At 40.9% G+C, this 18,997-nt stretch overlaps 1 protein-coding gene across 3 annotated transcripts in view; it reads left to right on the forward strand.

The window, feature by feature from the left end:
- Positions 1-18,997, forward strand: part of VPS13A (vacuolar protein sorting 13 homolog A) — a 489,236-nt gene that overhangs the window by 79,418 nt on the left and 390,821 nt on the right. For all 3 annotated transcript variants that reach the window (XM_033927056.1, XM_033927035.1, XM_033927045.1), the window contains exons 11-14: positions 5,992-6,119; positions 11,817-11,923; positions 15,653-15,824; positions 18,174-18,236. In XM_033927056.1, the coding sequence (XP_033782947.1) occupies positions 5,992-6,119; positions 11,817-11,923; positions 15,653-15,824; positions 18,174-18,236 (470 nt within the window). The remainder of the gene's footprint in view (positions 1-5,991; positions 6,120-11,816; positions 11,924-15,652; positions 15,825-18,173; positions 18,237-18,997) is intronic.

Genomic DNA, 18,997 nt, shown 5'->3' on the forward strand with positions numbered 1-18,997 from the left:
ATTAAGGAGTCTTTTACTAAGGCACGCTAGCTGATTTAGCGCGCGCTAAATGCTAATGTGCCTTAGTAAAAAATCCCCTTAATTAGGCAGACAAAAAACATTTTATTGATTCATGGCTGTTTATGTTCCCTCTGGAATCAATACAATAGATGTTTTATCTCAGCCCGTGAACCGGGTCTTGCAAAATACCACATGCTTTTTTTCTCTGTTCCTCCCACTTGGCTGAGGAACACAGAGCCCCCTTCAGGTTTTATTTTCTGCAAGCGAACTGTGCAGAAGTGCTTCTGATCTGCTCTGCTTCTTTCTTATTTTTTCACTCAAGTTCATATTTTTCTCGATGGCTTTGGTGCCTTGAGACCCCTTTTGGGAGGAGTTCTCTTCCTGGGAAAGGAAGAGATTTCTGCAGAGTTGGATTGCAGCTTCACAGGGCAAGATTTGGGTGTAGCTGTGGAGCCAGCCTGCTGTGTGCCACCTCAAGGCTCGGGGTTCATTCCCCTGGGAGCAAATTTGCCTCCAGACTTTATCAGAAGCTTAAGCATAGGCTGTATGTGCCCTAAGTAAGAGTCCTTGGGGTATCGGGGAGCAGGCTTCATTTTCCTGCCCCCGGTCAGGTAATGAGGCTCTTAAGGGGTAGAGGTTTCGGTTGGGGTTCATCCGATTGGCAGTCCGAAGATCCTGAAGCTTGGACTGTTTTGGAGAAAATTTGAGGCAGAAATTCCTTTCCCTTCACTTCAGCTGCACAGACAGAGCTGACAGGTACTTTGGAGACTGTGTGTACAGCCCAATTACTTCCTAGGAGAGAACTGTGGGGGGGGGGGGGGGGAATCTAAAAGCTGAGTTTTTAGCAGTTTCTGGAGGTAGGGTTCAGGTCTCCTACCTCCAGAACCCCTATTTTGACATTTTTTAATTTTCTAATTTGTCTCCAAGGGACGTTTTTGGTGCAAATTTACTTGTGGCGGCAATCTTAGATTTTTATCTTTTTTTAAAAAACTTTTATCTGCCTTATCTCCCCTCGATTTTGCTAAAAATCATCAGGGATAGATTCTTCCACCCCTATTCAGATGACTTCATGTGTGGATTGTGCCGGATCACTGGCGGAGGTGCATCCATGTACCGTGTGCAGTGACATGTGAGAGAAGAGGACAGGAGCTTTGGGCTTTGCCTCCTCCAGGTCCCTCTAGGGCTAGGGAGCTGGAGTAGGTATGGAAAGCTTTCCAGAATCTGGTATAAGACAAGACAGCCATACTTTTCTCCAGCAATGCCATGGCAGTGGCTTATCTCTACTAGTAAAAAGGAAGAAAAGGTTTAGCAGTAGTAAAAGAAGCATCCATATTACTGTACTGGGCTGAGAACCATCTGCAAATGTTATTCTTAGAGGACATCGCAAGGGTCCAAAACAGTCAAATAGATTTCCTGAGCAAGCATGCTCTGGATCAAGGAGAATGTGAGAGAAAGCCTTTGCCATGATCCAAAGCCATTGGGAGACTCCAATAATAAATCTCATGGTGTTGAGTTGGAATGCCAAGGTTCTCCTATTTTTGAGTCAGTGGAAGGAATACAGGAATTGGATGCTTTCTTGTAGAAATATCCTCCAATAGAAACATTATATGTCCTTCCCTCATGGCTGATGTTGTACCAGGTTTTGTAGAAGGTTGCCTAATGCTGCCAGATTAGCCCAGGCATCCCTGTTATGTGGGTTTGGTTTGTCATCTAGTAGTGGAGAATTTCAAGTTCCCTTAGAGAAGGCTAGTTCTTGTATAAGAGCCAGTGATCATGGGACACTTGCCTTTCTTTTGTCTTATGTCTTGGCCCTTGAGAAAGTGTGTCTGAAGGATAAGGGTTATGTGGATGGGGTCATTACAATTCAAGGCAAACAAGGAAACGGTCGTCTTCATTAGTCTATACTAGAATCTACATCAATGTCTTATAACCCAGTCCTTGGGGCACACCCATCTAGTCAGGTTTTCAGGATATCCACAGTGAATATGCATACATATCAATGAAGCAGTGCATTAAACTTTCTCATGTCTAGTCATTGTAGATGTCCTAAAAACTTGACTGGCTGTGGGTGCTCCAAGGACTGGGTTGAGAAGTGCTGATCTTGAGAGGTTTTGAAGCATGACATGTGAGAGGATTTTCTTCTTTTTAAGCTTCCATCATCCATGTATTGTTGCTACAGAATGGACTGAAAAAGGACCTAGACTTGGGCTAATGTTGCAACCTGAACTTTTAATGAGGCCGTTGCTGGATTTTATGGCAGGAACTTTTAGTTGTTCACTTGAATGTTGCATGTCTTTTTCAAGAGCAGGGCACAATTGTGTTCAGTGTTCCCAGTATAGCATCTGGTTTTTTTCAGTCCTTAGCACCTGCATTCTTTGAACTACTCAAGAAGGAATAATTGATACTACGCCATGTTCTTTCCCTGTAGGTTAAACTTTGCACCTACCTTTTGGAATCCTGGGAATATTTCCATGGGACAGCTATAGCCTATGCTCCTAATTTTGTCCCAGGGGAGCTAGATATGGTAGTCAGGATTTGGGCAGGAAAGGGCTTTCAAACTCTGAGGCAATTGATAATTGAGGGGGAGTTGGTATCCTTCTCTTATTTGGAAACTGAGTAAAGCCTGGTTGCTTGAGATCTCTTTCATTAGAGGCAATTAACAGCTTTTTTTCATAAGAGTTCTTCCTGTGTTAAGTCAGCTGCCCACATTGTTGGACAAGGCGGTTCTACAGGGTTACGGATGGGGGACTATCACTCAGTTTTATAATGCTTTGCTGCAATCTATTCCTAATCCTCCCAAATATAAATTTGCTTGGGATCAAGTCCTTGACAAAATGTACAAAATTAAGTTGTAGGAACGTCAGCTTAATTTTCTGTTACGAGTGTCTGTTGCCAGTAATATGGTGGCAAATGGCTATAAGATGCTATATCAATGGTATTATACTCCTATGCAATTGAAAACCATATTTGGTAGGGGAACAGATCTTTGTTGGAAAGCTTGTGGGAATTGGGATTCCTTTTTGCACATTTGGTGGCTATGTTCCAAGGCCCTAATATATTGGGAACGGGTGATAAGTTTTATTTCGGAGGTCTTGGGCTTTTCTGTCCGTAAGACCATTGAATGTTTACTAAATGTGGCTCTGTCAAGCTTACTGAAGCGCTGTCATAAGTGGATAGCCTTGGTGGTGACTGTGGTTTGCTTATTGCTGGCTGCTGCATGGAAGAAAACTGATCTCCCATTGTTGGAAGCAGTACTGTACTACATAAAGTGAATTTTGTGTATTTGATGTCTAAATTATCTGCTTTGTGTAGGAATCGACTTATATACTTTCAGAAAGTGTGGTCCAACTATATTTCTTGGCAAGAGACTGCCGCGGAAAAGGCCTCCTGATATCCTTATTTTTGTAATCACTGGTGAATGTCATGAGAACTGATACAAATGTCTGCAAAGCTGGAAGATAATTAGCAAACTAAAAAGAATAAAGCAAAAAAAAATATTATAATACCTTTGTCCTCCACCACCATATTTTCTCTCGGAGGCCAAACATTTTTTGCCTAATGTTTGACTCTACTATCTCAAAGGCATAAAATCAAGGATATTTTGTGTAGCCATATCTAAGAAACTAGAGCTGATGCGGTCTATCCAATGCAGTTTTCTGAATCAGCATCCCAAAAAAACCTAAGGCACCCAGAAACTTTTTTATTTGTTGGCCTGTGTAATAGCTGTGTGATTTCATTGCCATTTTTAGGAAACTTTAGCCTGGCAGTGAAATGTGAGACCTTTAAACTGATTTTCTGCCTGTCAAGGAGCAGGGTTCAAATATTTCAATTAAAAAAAAGAAAAGTTTGAGTGAGGCAGCTTGACAGCTTTTTCATAAAAGTAATGTTTTCCTCCATTCCCATGGTGCAGAGTAATTGGCTTCCTTTCCTCTCCCTGCATCCAGTCTCCCAGCATTTCAGCTGTATGGTCAAATTTACCCTTCTTATCCTGAAGAATGACATGGTGACTGTTACCCGTGGCTAGCCATGGGTAACCCGCCGGGGGGGGGGGGAGGGAGTGCTCACTGCAGGCATGGGGACAAGGCCATCCACTGCCCCGTGGAGCGATGAATGGCCTTGTCCCCGCAGTTAAGGGAGGGAATGTGCGTGGTCACCGATTGTGTGCGGCCCCCTCCCTACCTATCGAATCTATCTCCCTCCCTCCCTCCCCCCCTTACCTTCGCGGCGCATTAGTAAAGTAAGTTGCTCAAGCCGGCCAAGCCTGCCTGCCTGCAGTCGCGTGTGTGTGGGCGGAAGCTTCTCCTCTGATGCAACTTTTAGAGAGCAGACACATTAAAATAAATACGGTATTAGAACAGGGTAAGCAAACAAGGGCAAGGCCAGCCTGAGATTCAACGTTCATTCCTTACAGCTTGACCCTACAAATGTAAATAATTTAAAAAGCAAGTAAGATAAAAGCAAACAGGACTAAAGGCTGGATTGGGATAGAATCAGGACTTCGGGAACAGATTGATGACAATTGCCATTCTGGGTCTGACCAAAAGTCCATCAAGCACAATACCCTGTTTCCTTTAATGGCCATTTCAGTTCACAAGTACCTGGCAGAATCACAAAATGTAAATAGACTCCTTGCTGCTTATAAAAATGGTTAAGCAGTGGCTTTCCCTAGGTCTGTCTTAATGGTTTATGGACTTTTTTCCAGGTGTCTCATCCAAAAATGTTTTAAATCCATCTATACTAACTGCTTTTACCACATCATCTGTTAACAAGTTCTAGACTAGAGACTATGTTGCTTGGAAAAAAAAATCTCCTCATTTAAATGTACAATCTTGTAAATTCTAACCATGAAGCTAATGACTGCTTTCTTTGAGAATGCTTGTTGGTAGGGTATTGATTCCAAGTGGAAGAATACTTCACCAGATAATGCTACAGTTACTCCTGGGGGAATTCTGCATAACTGTGCAGCACAGAATTTGCACAGTATTCCCCATCCGAACAGAATTCTGTGCAGACCTGCAATCTCCTTCACTCCTGGTCCTGCTCATGACCTGACAATTCCCCCTCCCCTTCCCCCACGCAGATCTGGACTCTGATTGACCTCCCTCCCTTTGTGGAGCCGATATCTTACCCACAGGCTGCCCAAAGTAATAGCAGTGGTTGGCCAGCCAATAGAGGCAGTGCAATAAATAGGTTGTTTGTGGTCAGCCCTGTGAGGGCCTTTCCTCTGCTGCATCACTTCTGATGCAGCAAAGGAAAGGCTCTGGCAAGGCTGGCTGCAAGCAGCCTGTTTACAGCACTGCCTCTCTTGGCTGGCCGGCTGACCGCTGCTATTGCTTTGGGAAGGCCTGAGGGTAAGATACTTGCTCCACACGGGGAGGGGTCGATTGGAGGTCAAACCCATGCCAAGGAGTGAAGGGGTTGTTGGGTCAGGAACAAGGAAATGCCACCGGTGGGGGGGGGAGGTTAGAAAATGAGAGAATAGACCTACAAAAGGGGGAAGGGGACATGAATTGTGACCTGCAATTGGGGAGTGAGGAAAGGGCATGAATAGTGGTTAGCAATTGGGAGGGGGAGGGGGTGGGGGAGAAAGTGACACAGACCAGAAAGGAGGTGGGAAGGGAAGAAGAGATTCCTTGCTAGCAAAGAGAGAGATAGAGGTGCTACATCATGAGGGCCAAGGAAGGGATTTAGGGTTCAAGTGAGAGAGAGAGGTGGAATTTAAAGGGAGACAGAACTGCAGTTGGAGTGAGAGAGGGAACAGAAGAGGCTGGAATCTGAGAGAGGAAAGAATTTCAGGCCTTAGGATGGGAGAGTTCTATGCAAAACACTACAAATAAACTGGTTCTGAGAATACAGTACATTGAATAAAGGCTGGCTGTTGTATACTGTATTTCCATTTTCTCATCTGTTCATGTATTGGATAAAATTATGCCATTGACTTTATTGGTATAAAATGTTGACAAATCTGATTTTTTTTAAATTTTATTTTAGTGTTTCGTCCAATCTCAGCCAAAGCCAAACTCTGTATGAATCCTCGTGCTGATTTTGATTTTTCTTCACCAAAAATGGATCTGGATGTAAATCTACAGGATATAGCCATTGAATTTAATAAACCACAGGTAAATGTTAGTTTCTCAACACATGGTACTACGCGAGTTGCTTGTGGAGGGTACGTGGCACTGTGCGGATCTCCCATTCCCCTTCCTCCTCAGTTGTCGCTGGGGATCCCATGTCCTCCTTCCTGTCCTTCAGCTACATCATTGAAGCCAACCCGGAAGGCTTCCCTCCGATGTCAGAGCTGACGTCGGAGGGAAGCCTTCCGGTTCAGCCGGGGATCCCAGTTACCTCCTTCCTGCCTTCAACCGCACTTCTTTGCAGGAACATGGACAGTGGTTCTTGCATGCTGCCCTTGGCTGACCTGGAAGCCTTCACTCATGTCAGAGCTGATGTCATAGGGAAGGCTTCCGGGTCAGCCACATGCAACATGCAAGAGCTGCTGCCCGCGTCCCTGCAAACAAGTGCGGCTGAAGGCAGGAAGGAGCAGGCCAGCTAGATGGCCCTAAAGGGAGCGAGTAAGGGTGAGAGGCAATATTATTGTGGGACAAATGGAGAATTGAGGGGGGGAAGGAATGCCCTTGGACACGAGAGGGGCACAAATTTGGAACTCATGGCAGCCAATCAGCTAGCGGTTCTGCGAAGGAAGGTAGCTTCTGATGCAGTTCACCACTGGACCACCAGGGATACTAAAGGTACACGAGAAAGGTGGGAGAGAGGTATAAATTCTTAGACTCAGCTGGGACAGGAGGTGGGAGGGATCCCTCCTGTTCTGGGCACCACTGGACCATCAGGTCTTGCGGCAGACCCGGAGGAAGCCTGCAACAAGTTTGGGAAGGGGTGAGGCGAGTGCTGACCCGAATATAAACCGAGACCACCATTTTTGGGCCATTTTTTTGGGGGCCCAAAAATATCGGTTTATATTCAGGTATATACAGTATATAAATGTGAACCAGTGAAGGCAATTGCGGATTGTTAGAGCTTGCATTCTGCATCCCTCTGCTTAACCCACGGTATCTAAGCCAAAATATAATAATTTAAATAATGAAAGATCCTATTTTACCTCCAACCAAAATAGCCTCAACACACATGGACCGCAGCTAATGCAACTGAAATTAAAAGCCATGGTGCTTTTACAGTGGCTTTGTGCCATACCTAGTGACAGCTGTATTTAAAAGCATTTGTTTAGAGCACTCTATTTATCTTATAAACTATTGTGTAAAATCATAACTGCATTATTTGCAACTGTAGTACAAAAAAATAAAAAATAGAACCCCCTACCTGGACTATCTTACAATCCCTGGTGTTCTTGGAGCAGAAGTGATGCTCCAGTTGCAAAAGAATTGGAATGAGCAGGAGTTAATGTCCTATCTACACCTCTAGAAAACCAGGGATTGTAAGATAGACCTGGAGGGAGGGTATGGGTGTGGAGCAGAAAATTTGGATAAAGGGGAGGGGTCCAGGGGAGGAACTCTTATTCGGGAGGGTTGGGGGGAAGCAAACAGGGCAGACCACACATTTTCAGCTTCCACTGAAACACAAGGTCATTTGTGTCCAAAAACATGGATAAAAATTGAAATAACTTTTTGACCAAAACCGAACAGAAAAAGATTTTGGATTGATTTCAGCACCATAACCAAAATCAAAATTTGGTTGGCCTCTAGTCTACAACTTATTCAATTTCCATGCTGTGTAAATCTTATATAATAGTCTCCATTTTCATTTGAAACTTCACTGATTGGTTAAAAAAAAAACCCAAACAAACCAAAGCATATTGGTCCTTTAGATGTGAAACAAATGGATCAGTGTGAGTACAGGTACATGATTGTATGCACTTTCTTGCCACCTGCTCATGCTAGTTGTTTCTTTTCACAATCTCAAGGAAAAAAACAAAAAACCTTGAAGCCTGGCGCTGTGGAGCAGAACCACAGTTAATTTGCTCATGATAACCAAAACATTTCTACTGAAGTGACCTCAGTAAGTTAATGGCGTGGAAGAATACCCTCATGCTTAGATTAGTGGGTTGCAACAGCTAGATTTGAAATCCTGCTTCTTCCACAAATGCTCCTTGCACATAAGAATAGTCTTACTGTATCAAACCAATAGCCCATCAAGCCCAGTTACCCGTTCTCACTGTGGCCAGTCCTGGTCACTAGTACCTGGCAAAAACCCAAAGAGTAGCAACATTCCATGCTACCGATCCAGGGCATGCAGTGGCTTCCCCCGTGACTTTCTCAATAACAGGAAATTATTCAAACCTTTCTTAAAACCAGTTATGCTATCTGCTCTTACCACAACCTCTGGCAACATGTTCAGAGCTTAACTATTCTCTGAGTGAAAAAATATTTCCTGCTATTGGTTTTAAAAGTATTTCCCTGTAACTTCAAGTGTCCCCTTTGTAATTTTTGACAGAGTGAAAAATCAATCCATTTGAACCCATTCTAGTCCACTCGGGATTTTGTAGACTTCAATCATATCTCCCCTCAGCTGTCTCTTTTCCAAGATGAAGAGGCCTAACCTTTTTAGTCTTTCCTCATATGAGAGGAGTTCCATCCCTTTTATCATCTTGGTCATTCTTCTTATCTTTAAAACAGAGAATGGCCAAGTTTCTGTAATCCTGTGGATTACAGGACCAGAGGCAACATGAATTCACTAGAGGTAGGTCTTGTCAGATAAATCTGATCAATTTCTTTGACTGGATGACCAGAGAATTGGATGGAGGATGTGCACTAGATGTGGTGTATTTAGATTTTAGCAAAACCTTTGACAGTGTTTCACACAGACGTCTAATAAATAAACTTGAATGCCCTTGGGATGGGTCCCAAAGTGACGGGGTGGGTCAGGAACTGGTTGACTGGAAGGCGACAGAGGTAGTGATCAATGGAGATCGCTCTGAGGAAAGGGATGTTACCAGTGGTGTTCCTCAAGGTTCTGTTCTTGGGTCTGTTCTTTTTAACATTTTTATAAATGATATTGCTGAAGGGTTGTCGGGAAAGATTTGCCTCTTTGCGGATGATACCAAAATCTGCAATAGAGTAGACACGCTGGATGGTGTGAATAACCTGAAGAAAGACCTGATGAAGCGTGAAGAATGGTCTGAAATTTGGCAGCTAAAATTTAATGCTAAGAAATGCAATGTCATGCATTTGGGCTGCAAAAACCCAAGGGAACAGTACAGTTTAGAGGGTGAAGAACTTATGTGCACGACGGAAGAGCAGGACTTAGGTGTGATTGTATGTGATGACCTTAAAGTGGCCAAACAGGTTGAAAAGGTGACGGTGAAAGCTAGAAGGGTGCTAGGTTACATAAGGAGAAGTATGGCCAGTAGGAAAAAGGAGGTATTGATGCCTCTGTATAAGACTCTGGTGAGACCTCATTTAGAATATTGTGTACAATTCTGGAGGCCGCACCTTCAAAAATATATAAAAAGGATGGAGTCAGTCCAGAGGAAGGCTACTAAAATGGTGTGTGGTCTTTGTGATAAGGCGTATGGGGACAGACTAAAGATCTCAATCTGTATGATTTGGAGAAAGGCGGGAGGGAGAGATATGATAGAGACGTTTAAATACCTATGTAATATAAATGTGCACGAGTCGAGTCTCTTTCATTTGAAATGAAACTATATAATGAGAGGACATAGGATGAAGTTTAATAGGTGATAGGCTTCCGAGTAATCTGAGGAAATACTTTTTTTACAGAAAGAGTGGTAAATGCGTGGAATAGTCTCCGGGAAGAGGTGGTGGAAACAGACTGTGTCTGAATTCAAGAGGGCCTGGGATAGGCACATGGGATCTGTCAGAGAGAGAAAGAGATAATGGTTACTGCGAATGGGCAGACTAGATGGGCCATTTGGTCTTTATCTGCTGTCATGTTTCTGTGTTTCTTTGAACCTTTTCTAGTACCGCTGTATCTTTCTTGAGTTAATGAGACCAGAATTGAACACAGTACTCCAGGTGAGGCCACACCATGGAGCGATGGAGCGGCATTATAACATTCTTAGTCCTGTTAAAACCATCCCTTTTTAAAAATAATTCCTAGCATCTTGCTTGCTTTTTTGGCTGCCACCACACATTGGGCGGAAGGTTTCATCATATTGTCTACAATGACACCCAGATCCTTTTATTGGGCGCTAACCTCCAAGGTGGACCTTAGCATCCGATAACTGATTGGGTTATAGTTCTCAATGTGCATCACTTTGAATTTGTCCACATTAAATTTCATCTGCCACTTGGATGCCCAGTCTTTCAATTTCATAAGGTCTGCCTGCAATTTTTCAGGATCTGCATGCTTTTTAACAACTTTTAACAGTTTAGTCCCAATTTCCAGATCATTTATTAATAGGTTAGATAGCACCTGTCCCAGTATAGATTCCTACAGCACCACACTGTTTACTCTCCTCCATTGAGAAAACTCACCATTTAACCTTACCCTCTGTTTTCTATCCGATAACCAATTTCTATTCCACAACTGAACTTTGCCCATGGTTCTTTAATTTTCTCAGGAGCCTCTCATGAGGAACTTTGTCAAAAGCTTTCTGAAAATTTAGATATACTATATCAACCGGCTCACCTTTATCCACATGTTTATTCACACCTTCAAAGAAGTCAAGCAAATTGGTGAGGTAAGATTTCCCTCGGCTGAACCCATGCTGACTCCATCTCATTAAATCATGTTTGTCTACATGTTCCACAATTTTATTTTTTATAATTGTTTCCACCATTTTGCCTGGCACTGAAGTCAGGCTTACCAGTCTATAATTTCCCGGATCTCCCCTGGAACCCTTTTTAAAAATTGGCGTAACATTGGCCACCCTCAAATCTTCGATTTTAACGACAGGTTACAGATCACTAACAGCAGGTCAGCAATTTCATGTTTGAGTTCTTTTAGTACCTTGGGATATATACCATCTGGTCCAGGCGATTTATCACTTTTTAACATGTTGATTTGGCTTAATACATCTTTCAGATTCACTGAGATCTCTTGCAGTTCCTTTGTATCATCACCCTGGAAAACCATTTCCAGTTCAGGTAGATCTCTTATATCTTCCATAAAGACCGAAGCAAAGAATTCATTCAGTCTCTACGCTATGGCCTTATCCTCCCTGAGTGTCCCTTTTACTCCTTGATCATCCAACGGGCCCACTGATTTTCTTACAGGTTTTATGCTTCTGATGTACCTAAAAAAGTCATGAGTTTTTGCCTCTTGCAAATATGTGTTTCTCTTAATATTTGCGTCTTGTAAATATGAGTTTCTCTTCATATTCTTTCTTAGCTTTCTTTTCAATGCTTTGCTTCTGACTTGCCAGTTCTTGTGTCTCCTCTTATTTTCTTCATTTGGATCCTTTTTCCGTTCTTTAAAGGATGTTTTTTTGGGCTCTAATAGCCTCTTTCACTTCACCTTTACATCTCTTTATGAACTTGGGAAAGTCATTGGATCAGCCCCCTCCCTTCAAGTTGTCTCAGGTAGTAAGGTACAGGCGGAATAGAAGTCACTAATGTAATGTAATGTAAACTAAAATTGCAGGCCGCCTTTGGCAGAGAATAACCTACTGTATTGGTCTATACCCATCTTGAGCATTGATTTGGAATAGTAATTTTAAATCTAAAATCCAAATCTGAATTCAGATATATTGTAAAGTCTATACAATTTGTTACTTCATTTATGATAACACAATTTTCTCATTGATTTACTATTAATGTCTGATTTTTAAAGTGAAATTAATTTTCTTCTTGCTAATATGTAAATACTGATTTGTTTTTCAGTACCTCAGTGTTATGGAACTCCTTGAATCTATTGATATGATGTCAAGAAATCTACCCTACAGAAAGTATAGGCCAGAAGTTCCTGTGCATAACAATGCTGAGAAATGGTATTTATTATGTCCCTTAATGTATTGTTTTTATATTCAAAATACATTTTTATACTGAGAGTAAGCTATCACAAAATAAGGAAAATTACAGAAAATATAAACTTTCAGTGTCCCATATTATAATTGTGTTTATATTTTAAAATATAATCTAGACCGAAGAATGTGTGGAGTACTATTTTCTGACCCAATGTCTAATGATTAAAAAAGCATTTAATGTGCTCATATCCCCCTTTTTTACAAAGCCGCAGTAGTGGTTGCTGTGTTCCAACACCTATTAAATCCCTTGGGGCATCATTGATTACCACAGCTTTGTAAAAGGAGCCCAAAATTAAGAATTTTCTTGTCACTTTTCATAATAGATAGACCACTCTCAGTGAATTAATTGCATCATTGAGAAAGTGTCTAAATATATCCAAATAATTTTATGTTGCAATAATCTTTTGGGAAGTCACAGTATGCAGTACCTGACATGGACCATGTTTTACAATAGTCTTCCTCCTGTAATTAAATCACAGCAGTGGAGGAATTATGCTTCAAAAGATTGTACCTTTATAAAAATAAAATTGAATAAATAGCACAATTTAAAAATTGGTGTGAATCCCAATATTGCTGGTGTGGATGTTGTCGATTGGAATTTTTATTCATATATGGTAGGAATGCAAGGAAATTCAGACATTTTAGAAAATAGTTTGTGATATGCGGGGGGGGGGGTTGGAAATTATCAGGGGGTGCTAACTGCTAAGATGCCCATAAAAATATAATGTCTCATCCTCTAGATCAGTGGTTACCAATAGAGAATGACACGGTGACAAAATTCATCACCGTTCCCGTCCCGCGGATAACCGCGGGAAATAATCCCATGTCATTTTCTAGTGTCTATTTCAACCTTAGTCCTTCTACCCCAGCATTCTTCAAAGCAAAGCTTGTGGGTCAGTGGTTGTGGCCATTCATACTCTGATTCTTCCCTCTCTCCTTAAAGAATGACATGAAGATGGTTTCCCGTGGTTATCCGCGGGGACGGGAACGGTGATGAATTTTGTCACCGTGTCATTCTCTAGTTCCCAACCCTGTTCTGGAGGACCACCAGGCCAATCAGATTTTCAGGATCGCCCTAATGAATATGCATGAGAGAGATTTGCATATAATGGAAGTGACAGATATGCAAATCTGCTCCATGCATATAAATTAGGGCGATCCTGAAAACCCGATTGGCCTGGTGGTCCTCTAGGACAGAGTTGGGAACCACTGCTCTAGATTACCTCCTAAAAAAACCCTTCTATTTAGACTTTTGTTAATTTATTAATTATTGAGTCTCAGCCCCACCACTCCACCGCCTCAATATATTTTATCGCGGTGAGCTTTAAGTGGTCTTAAGATAAGATAAGACCATGTAAAGCTCATCGTAATGAAATATATTGAGGCTGTGGAGTGGTGGGGCTGAGGCTCAAAAATTAATTAACAAAAGTCTAAATAGAAGGGTTTTTTTTAGGAGGTAATCTAGAGGACGAGACTAAATTATTACCTCTAAAGAAAAAAGAATAAGAATAATATATCATTTCATCATAAAAATATAATGGGCATTTTAGCATTTAGCGCGCACTGAGGCCCCCTTTTATAGGGGCAGCATTAAGCTTTTTTTATTTCCAGCCGTAGGATTATTAGTTCTAACGCTTATAGAAAGTCTATGAGAGTCGGAGCATTTACTGCTGCAGCCGGTGATTTAAAAAAAGGCTAATGCGGTTTCATAAAAGGGGGGGGGAAATAAATCCCTTGATTAATTCCCCCTGTGATAAGCTGCTATGATTATTTTAGTCTGTTATTGAGACAGACATGAGGGAAGCCACTGCTTCCCCTGGATTGGTAGCATGGAATGTTGGTGATTTTTGGTTTTTTGCCAGGTACTTGTGACCTGGGTTGGCCACCATAAGGACGGGCTACTGGGCTAGATGGCCCATTGGTCTCACCCAGTAAGGCTATTCTTATGTTCAGATAGAACTTAAAAAAAAAAAAAAAGGTTGGAGTGAATTTCTTAATTCCTAAAGAATTATCTAATTTAGTTCAAACTGCACTACTGGCGACCAGTTGTGTTATGTTGTAAAATTTTGGAAACAATAATTATTGGTACCTATCCAGGAATATAGCTTGAACATAGTTCCAATGGAAAAATTAACATATGAGGGATGTTCAAAAAGTTTCTGCACTTATTTGTATCTCAAAAGTAAATTAGTTTTCCACATAATCACCCTGTTTTGCGATACATTTTTTTCCTGCATCCTAGTAACTTCTTAATGCCATCAGAAAAGAATGTTTTTGGTTGACCGCAAAAATATGAAAGTGCAGAAACATTTTGAAGAACCCTCATAAAGTAAAATGACTTTGGGTCCCTTTTACAAAGCTATAGTAGCAATGCTGCTGCAGTAAATGCGGCAAAGATCTGCCTCCAAAGACTTCAATTGATTCAGAATACCGCTGGAAAAAGCAAATTCGACCACGTGACTCCTTTGCTTTTGAGTCTCCATTGGCTCCCGGTTTATCTCAGAATCCAGTTTAAACGTATATGTATTATTTTTAAAATTTTATATGGTATTTTTGTTCCTCTTGTTCCTCTTCTATGGAATGTTTATAGATTTTCATATGCGAGAGGCACTTAACGATTTAAACTTTCCCTCCCTTCTAGGAAAGGAATTAAAGAAGTCGAGAATTTCAGCCTTTCGCTGGCTTTTAAGTTTCCCCAATTATGGAATGAACTTCCTTTAATTTTGAGGTGTTCCAGCTCTTTCCATAAATCTTTAAAAACTTTTCTATTTGCTAAACATTTTGAAAATTAATCCTCTTGTATATAAAGTTAAGTTTTAGTTTAGTTTAAGAATTGAATAGGCTTTGGTGCATTTACCATAACACCATTGCTACCACGCCTTTGTTAGAGGCCCTTTGAGAAAATATGGAATCCCTTTATGAAATTGCTAAAATGCTGAAAACCAGAATAAATGGCCTGGCTGTTTTCTCATAAATGTTATTTTTCTAAATTCTAGATTTGACTACAATATTTAAGCATGATTAGATGATATGCATATATTTTCAGGATATGGTGGTTCAGAGCTTTTCTTGTTCAGTATTTGTTTATATCCTTTCTTACTAACGAGGAGAAGATGATTCATTATACTGGGACCTGCATAATTTATATGTCTTGACTGGAATATTTACATTGAGTATACCTAAATTGAATTGGATATGTATGTTCTGCTGAAGGGGTTATTTTAACTTGTTAATTCGGTTAAAAAAAAAATCAGTATAAAAAATTGATGTGCCCAGAGCATATTGGAATTTCCAACAGGTTGTCCTTTTTAATAAAACTAATACCAAGAGAAAATCTTATTTGATGGACACAGAGCTTCCTGTTTCCAAGAGTACCATATCAAACTATTCCAGATGAGTGAACAAAAGTCCAGTAAAAAGAAGGGATTGGCAAATCTAGAGAAATGGGATTAGAAATACTGGATGCTCATCTAGAGGGGTGTGGGGAATTTGGCACTGCATTTGCATGTAGCTGTAGTTTCACTGGAACCAATCCATCTGAATGCTGAAGAGGCTATTACAGGAAATTTCAAATCTTTAATGCAGATATCACAATACAGATATTAAAAACATGGACAACAGTTCTTATAAGTATTGCTGTTGCAATGTCAAACAGTTCTGTGTAAAGTGATCTTAATATCTATTTTTCCCTAGGTGGAAATATGCCATAACAGGTATTCTTGAAGTAAATGTGAAACCCAGGCTTCACATGTGTTCCTGGAAATGCATTCAAAAGCACAGGCAAGAAGTGAAAAATTACAAAGAGATCTATAAAATGAAAATAACGACAAAAAAGGCAGCTGAGGATGTTATAAAATCCCAAGAGGTATAACACTTTTTCTTTTCTTTTCATTTGAGTTTTGATTCCAGAGAAACAGTGGCGTAGCGAGGGTGACAAGCACCTGTGGCGGTGGCACCCCAACCCCGCTCCTTCACTGGTCCCCCCCTGCTGCTTGCACACCTCCCATTCCTTCCCCCGTAACTCTTGTTTGTTCGCTCCAGCAACAACTTCAAGTTGCTCCTTGTGACCCCGTCTATTCTTCCTCTGACGTCGCTCCCTATACGTGGCACCCAGAAATGATGTCAATGGGAGAGCCGATGCGGTCACGAGGAGCACATTGAAGTTGTTGCTCATGGCGGTGAACAGTTATAGGTATGGGGGAAGGGAGGGGGCAAGCGTAGCGAGGGGAGGAGTGGGAAGAGGCAGGGGAGAGAAGGAGGGGCGTCCCCCAACATGGTGTCTGGGACAGACTCCCCTCCCCCCCTTATTACATCACTGTAGATAAATGATTTCACTTTTTTCCTTATATGGATTCTATTGCTAGCGTTGAGCACTCTTGATCCTAAATACTTGGCTTTAAGGAGGGTCATGTTCAGAGGCATTTTCCTTGGTAATTAGGGCTCTATATACAGCTACAAAGAGTAAGGTGTGTACATACTTTTTACTAATGCAAATTATTGAATTATTTCTTGACCCCCAAAGAAATAACTGATAGTTCATGCAAATGAGAATCCTTATTTGAGACAGTTGGTAATTGTTAATGGAGGCACACACCAAGTCACATAAATCTAATATTTTCAATACATTTTATGGACTTTTGTAAATGAATGTGTGTATATAATATATTTATATATAAACCGTGTTTCGACGAAAATAAGACCTATCCCAAAAATAAACCCTAGCATGATTTTCGGGGTAGGTCTTAATATAAGCCCTACCCCCAAAATAAGCCCTAGTCGCCAGCAACAGCGCTTCCTGCCGAGCCCCTCCCCCCCGCCGCACCCCCAGCCGCGCAGCCAAACCCCCGCTGACACTTCCATTTCTCCCTCCCATTAGAATGCTGCCAACCACAAGACCGATATGCCTTGCAAATGGCAGCATCGGCAAAAATCTAATCAGCATGCTTTGCGGCCTTCTCTTCTCTCTCCCAGGCGTTCCGTGTGCTGCATTACTGATGACGATATGAGTGATGCGGCTGAGGAACGCCAGGGAGGGAGAAGAGAAGGCCGCGAAGCAGCCTTAGATTTTTGACGATGCTGCCATTTGCAAAGTATATCGGTCTTGCGGTCAGCAGCATTCTAATGGGAGGGAGAGATGGATGTGTCAGCGGGGGTTTGACTGTGCAAGTGGGGGGGATAGAAAGATGCTGCACGGGGGGATGGAAGGAAGAGAGGGAGGGAAGGCACAAGGGGATGGGTGAGAGGGGAAGAAAAATGCTGCACATGGAGAGGGAGGGGGGAGAAAGGAAAGAGAAAGAAAGGGTAGAGGAGAGGAAAGGAGAGATGATAATTATACATGATAAAAAGAAGACGGCCCTTATGGTATTATGGATGGTATTGTAGAGATTCTGATTAATGAATGTTAGTTTTTGGTGTATGGTCAATCAAGCATGAGGGTATTGAAGTGGTAGTATCTTACTGCTGTGAAGATTTTTTATGTGCTAGATAACTGGGGGATACAATAAGTCCTTGATCAAGGAAAATAATTATCCTAACCTGTAACAATATGAAAGTGATAAAAATGACCCTATTGTCACCTATGCAGCAAAACTTTGCTCTTAGCATGTGGCAAGAGCAAAGTAATGTGTGCTACCTGTTAGGGGTGTTCCCAGTTTGTTCTCAAATACAGAAAAGTACTTTAACATACAGTAAGCGCATTGATAGCATGAATCACTTAATCATCATCTATTTAGGAGGTGGCAAATGAATTCATGCCATATGCACTAGTGACAGCACATTGTAAAGCACTGTAGGCTGAGTGTAGTCTCCACCCATTTTCTACCCTATAACAATATACAGCATGTGACTTGCTGCTTGCTAACTATCTATGCCAGTGTGGTAATGTGTAATAAACTTAATATACCATCTTCAAAACATCAATGTTAAAGTGGTGTATATGCCGTGCACAAAGTTACCTGCACTAAGTCACATGCTAAACAGCTGATCACATTTTAGTAAAAGGGCCCAAATGGTTTCAAATACATTTTGTAAAAGTATTTGGATGTCCTTGTGGACTATCTTTTATTTAGAATCCATTATCTTTATAGTATGCCTTATTCACCTTGCATCAGATAGGGCCTTCTCAACCTGTTTTGGATTCTCTTTTTAAACTTTATAGTAGGTGTATTGTATGAACAGAAAGATTAACAAAGAATATATATGTATTTCTTTTTAGGAATTTGAAAAGAATTTGGATGTGTTTAATATCACATTAGCAAGACAACAAGCAGAGGTTGAGGTAAATAATAATAATCTGTGAGTAGAGAAATTGCACATTTAAATCTTGATAGTATGTTTCGATGACTTGCAGGTATCAATGTATGTTTTAATTCCCTTGCTTATTTTCAGGGCAACTGGCCCATTATATAATCACTTTAGAGAATGAGTTAGACAGAACTCTTAGCAACATAAAATTCCTTCCATTTACTCAAACTGACTTGGTTTAATTCCTGGTTAATGTACATGACATAAGAATTTTATCTTGATCCGGTCCCTGTAGGTGTTTGACTACTTTTTCATAAGGGTGGTATATCAAAGCGACTTACAATAGTATCTATCAAGTAGAGGAGGAATAGAAAAGAGCTATAAATTATTAATAGGCAGATGAAGAGATAGAAAAGATGAGCAGAGAGAGGGACTTGATAGACAGAGGAAGAGAAGAAAACCTAACAACTGGCATGCATTGCATCAGTGGATTACTGAATGCCTGAGCAAATTTTGCAGTATTCTTCAGAGAATAACAAAGAACTGATATAACTGGAATTGAATTTGAAAGGAAAATTGCAGAAAAAAAAGTCTACTCACAATTCAGTTTTTAGGATCCAATTTCAGTAAACCAAGAAAAAAATCAGAAGGGTTAAAAAACTCAAACCTAACTAATTTAAAAAAATAAAAAATTTGCAAGGTTATTTGAGAGACCCTATTCACTGGACCTTAAGAATTCTGCTACATATTTTTAATCTCCACAGGAGACATTTTGATCATACAATTTATCCATGT

The sequence above is a fragment of the Geotrypetes seraphini genome, chromosome 1, assembly GCF_902459505.1.
Source record: "Geotrypetes seraphini chromosome 1, aGeoSer1.1, whole genome shotgun sequence".
Classification (NCBI taxonomy): Eukaryota; Metazoa; Chordata; class Amphibia; order Gymnophiona; family Dermophiidae; genus Geotrypetes; species Geotrypetes seraphini.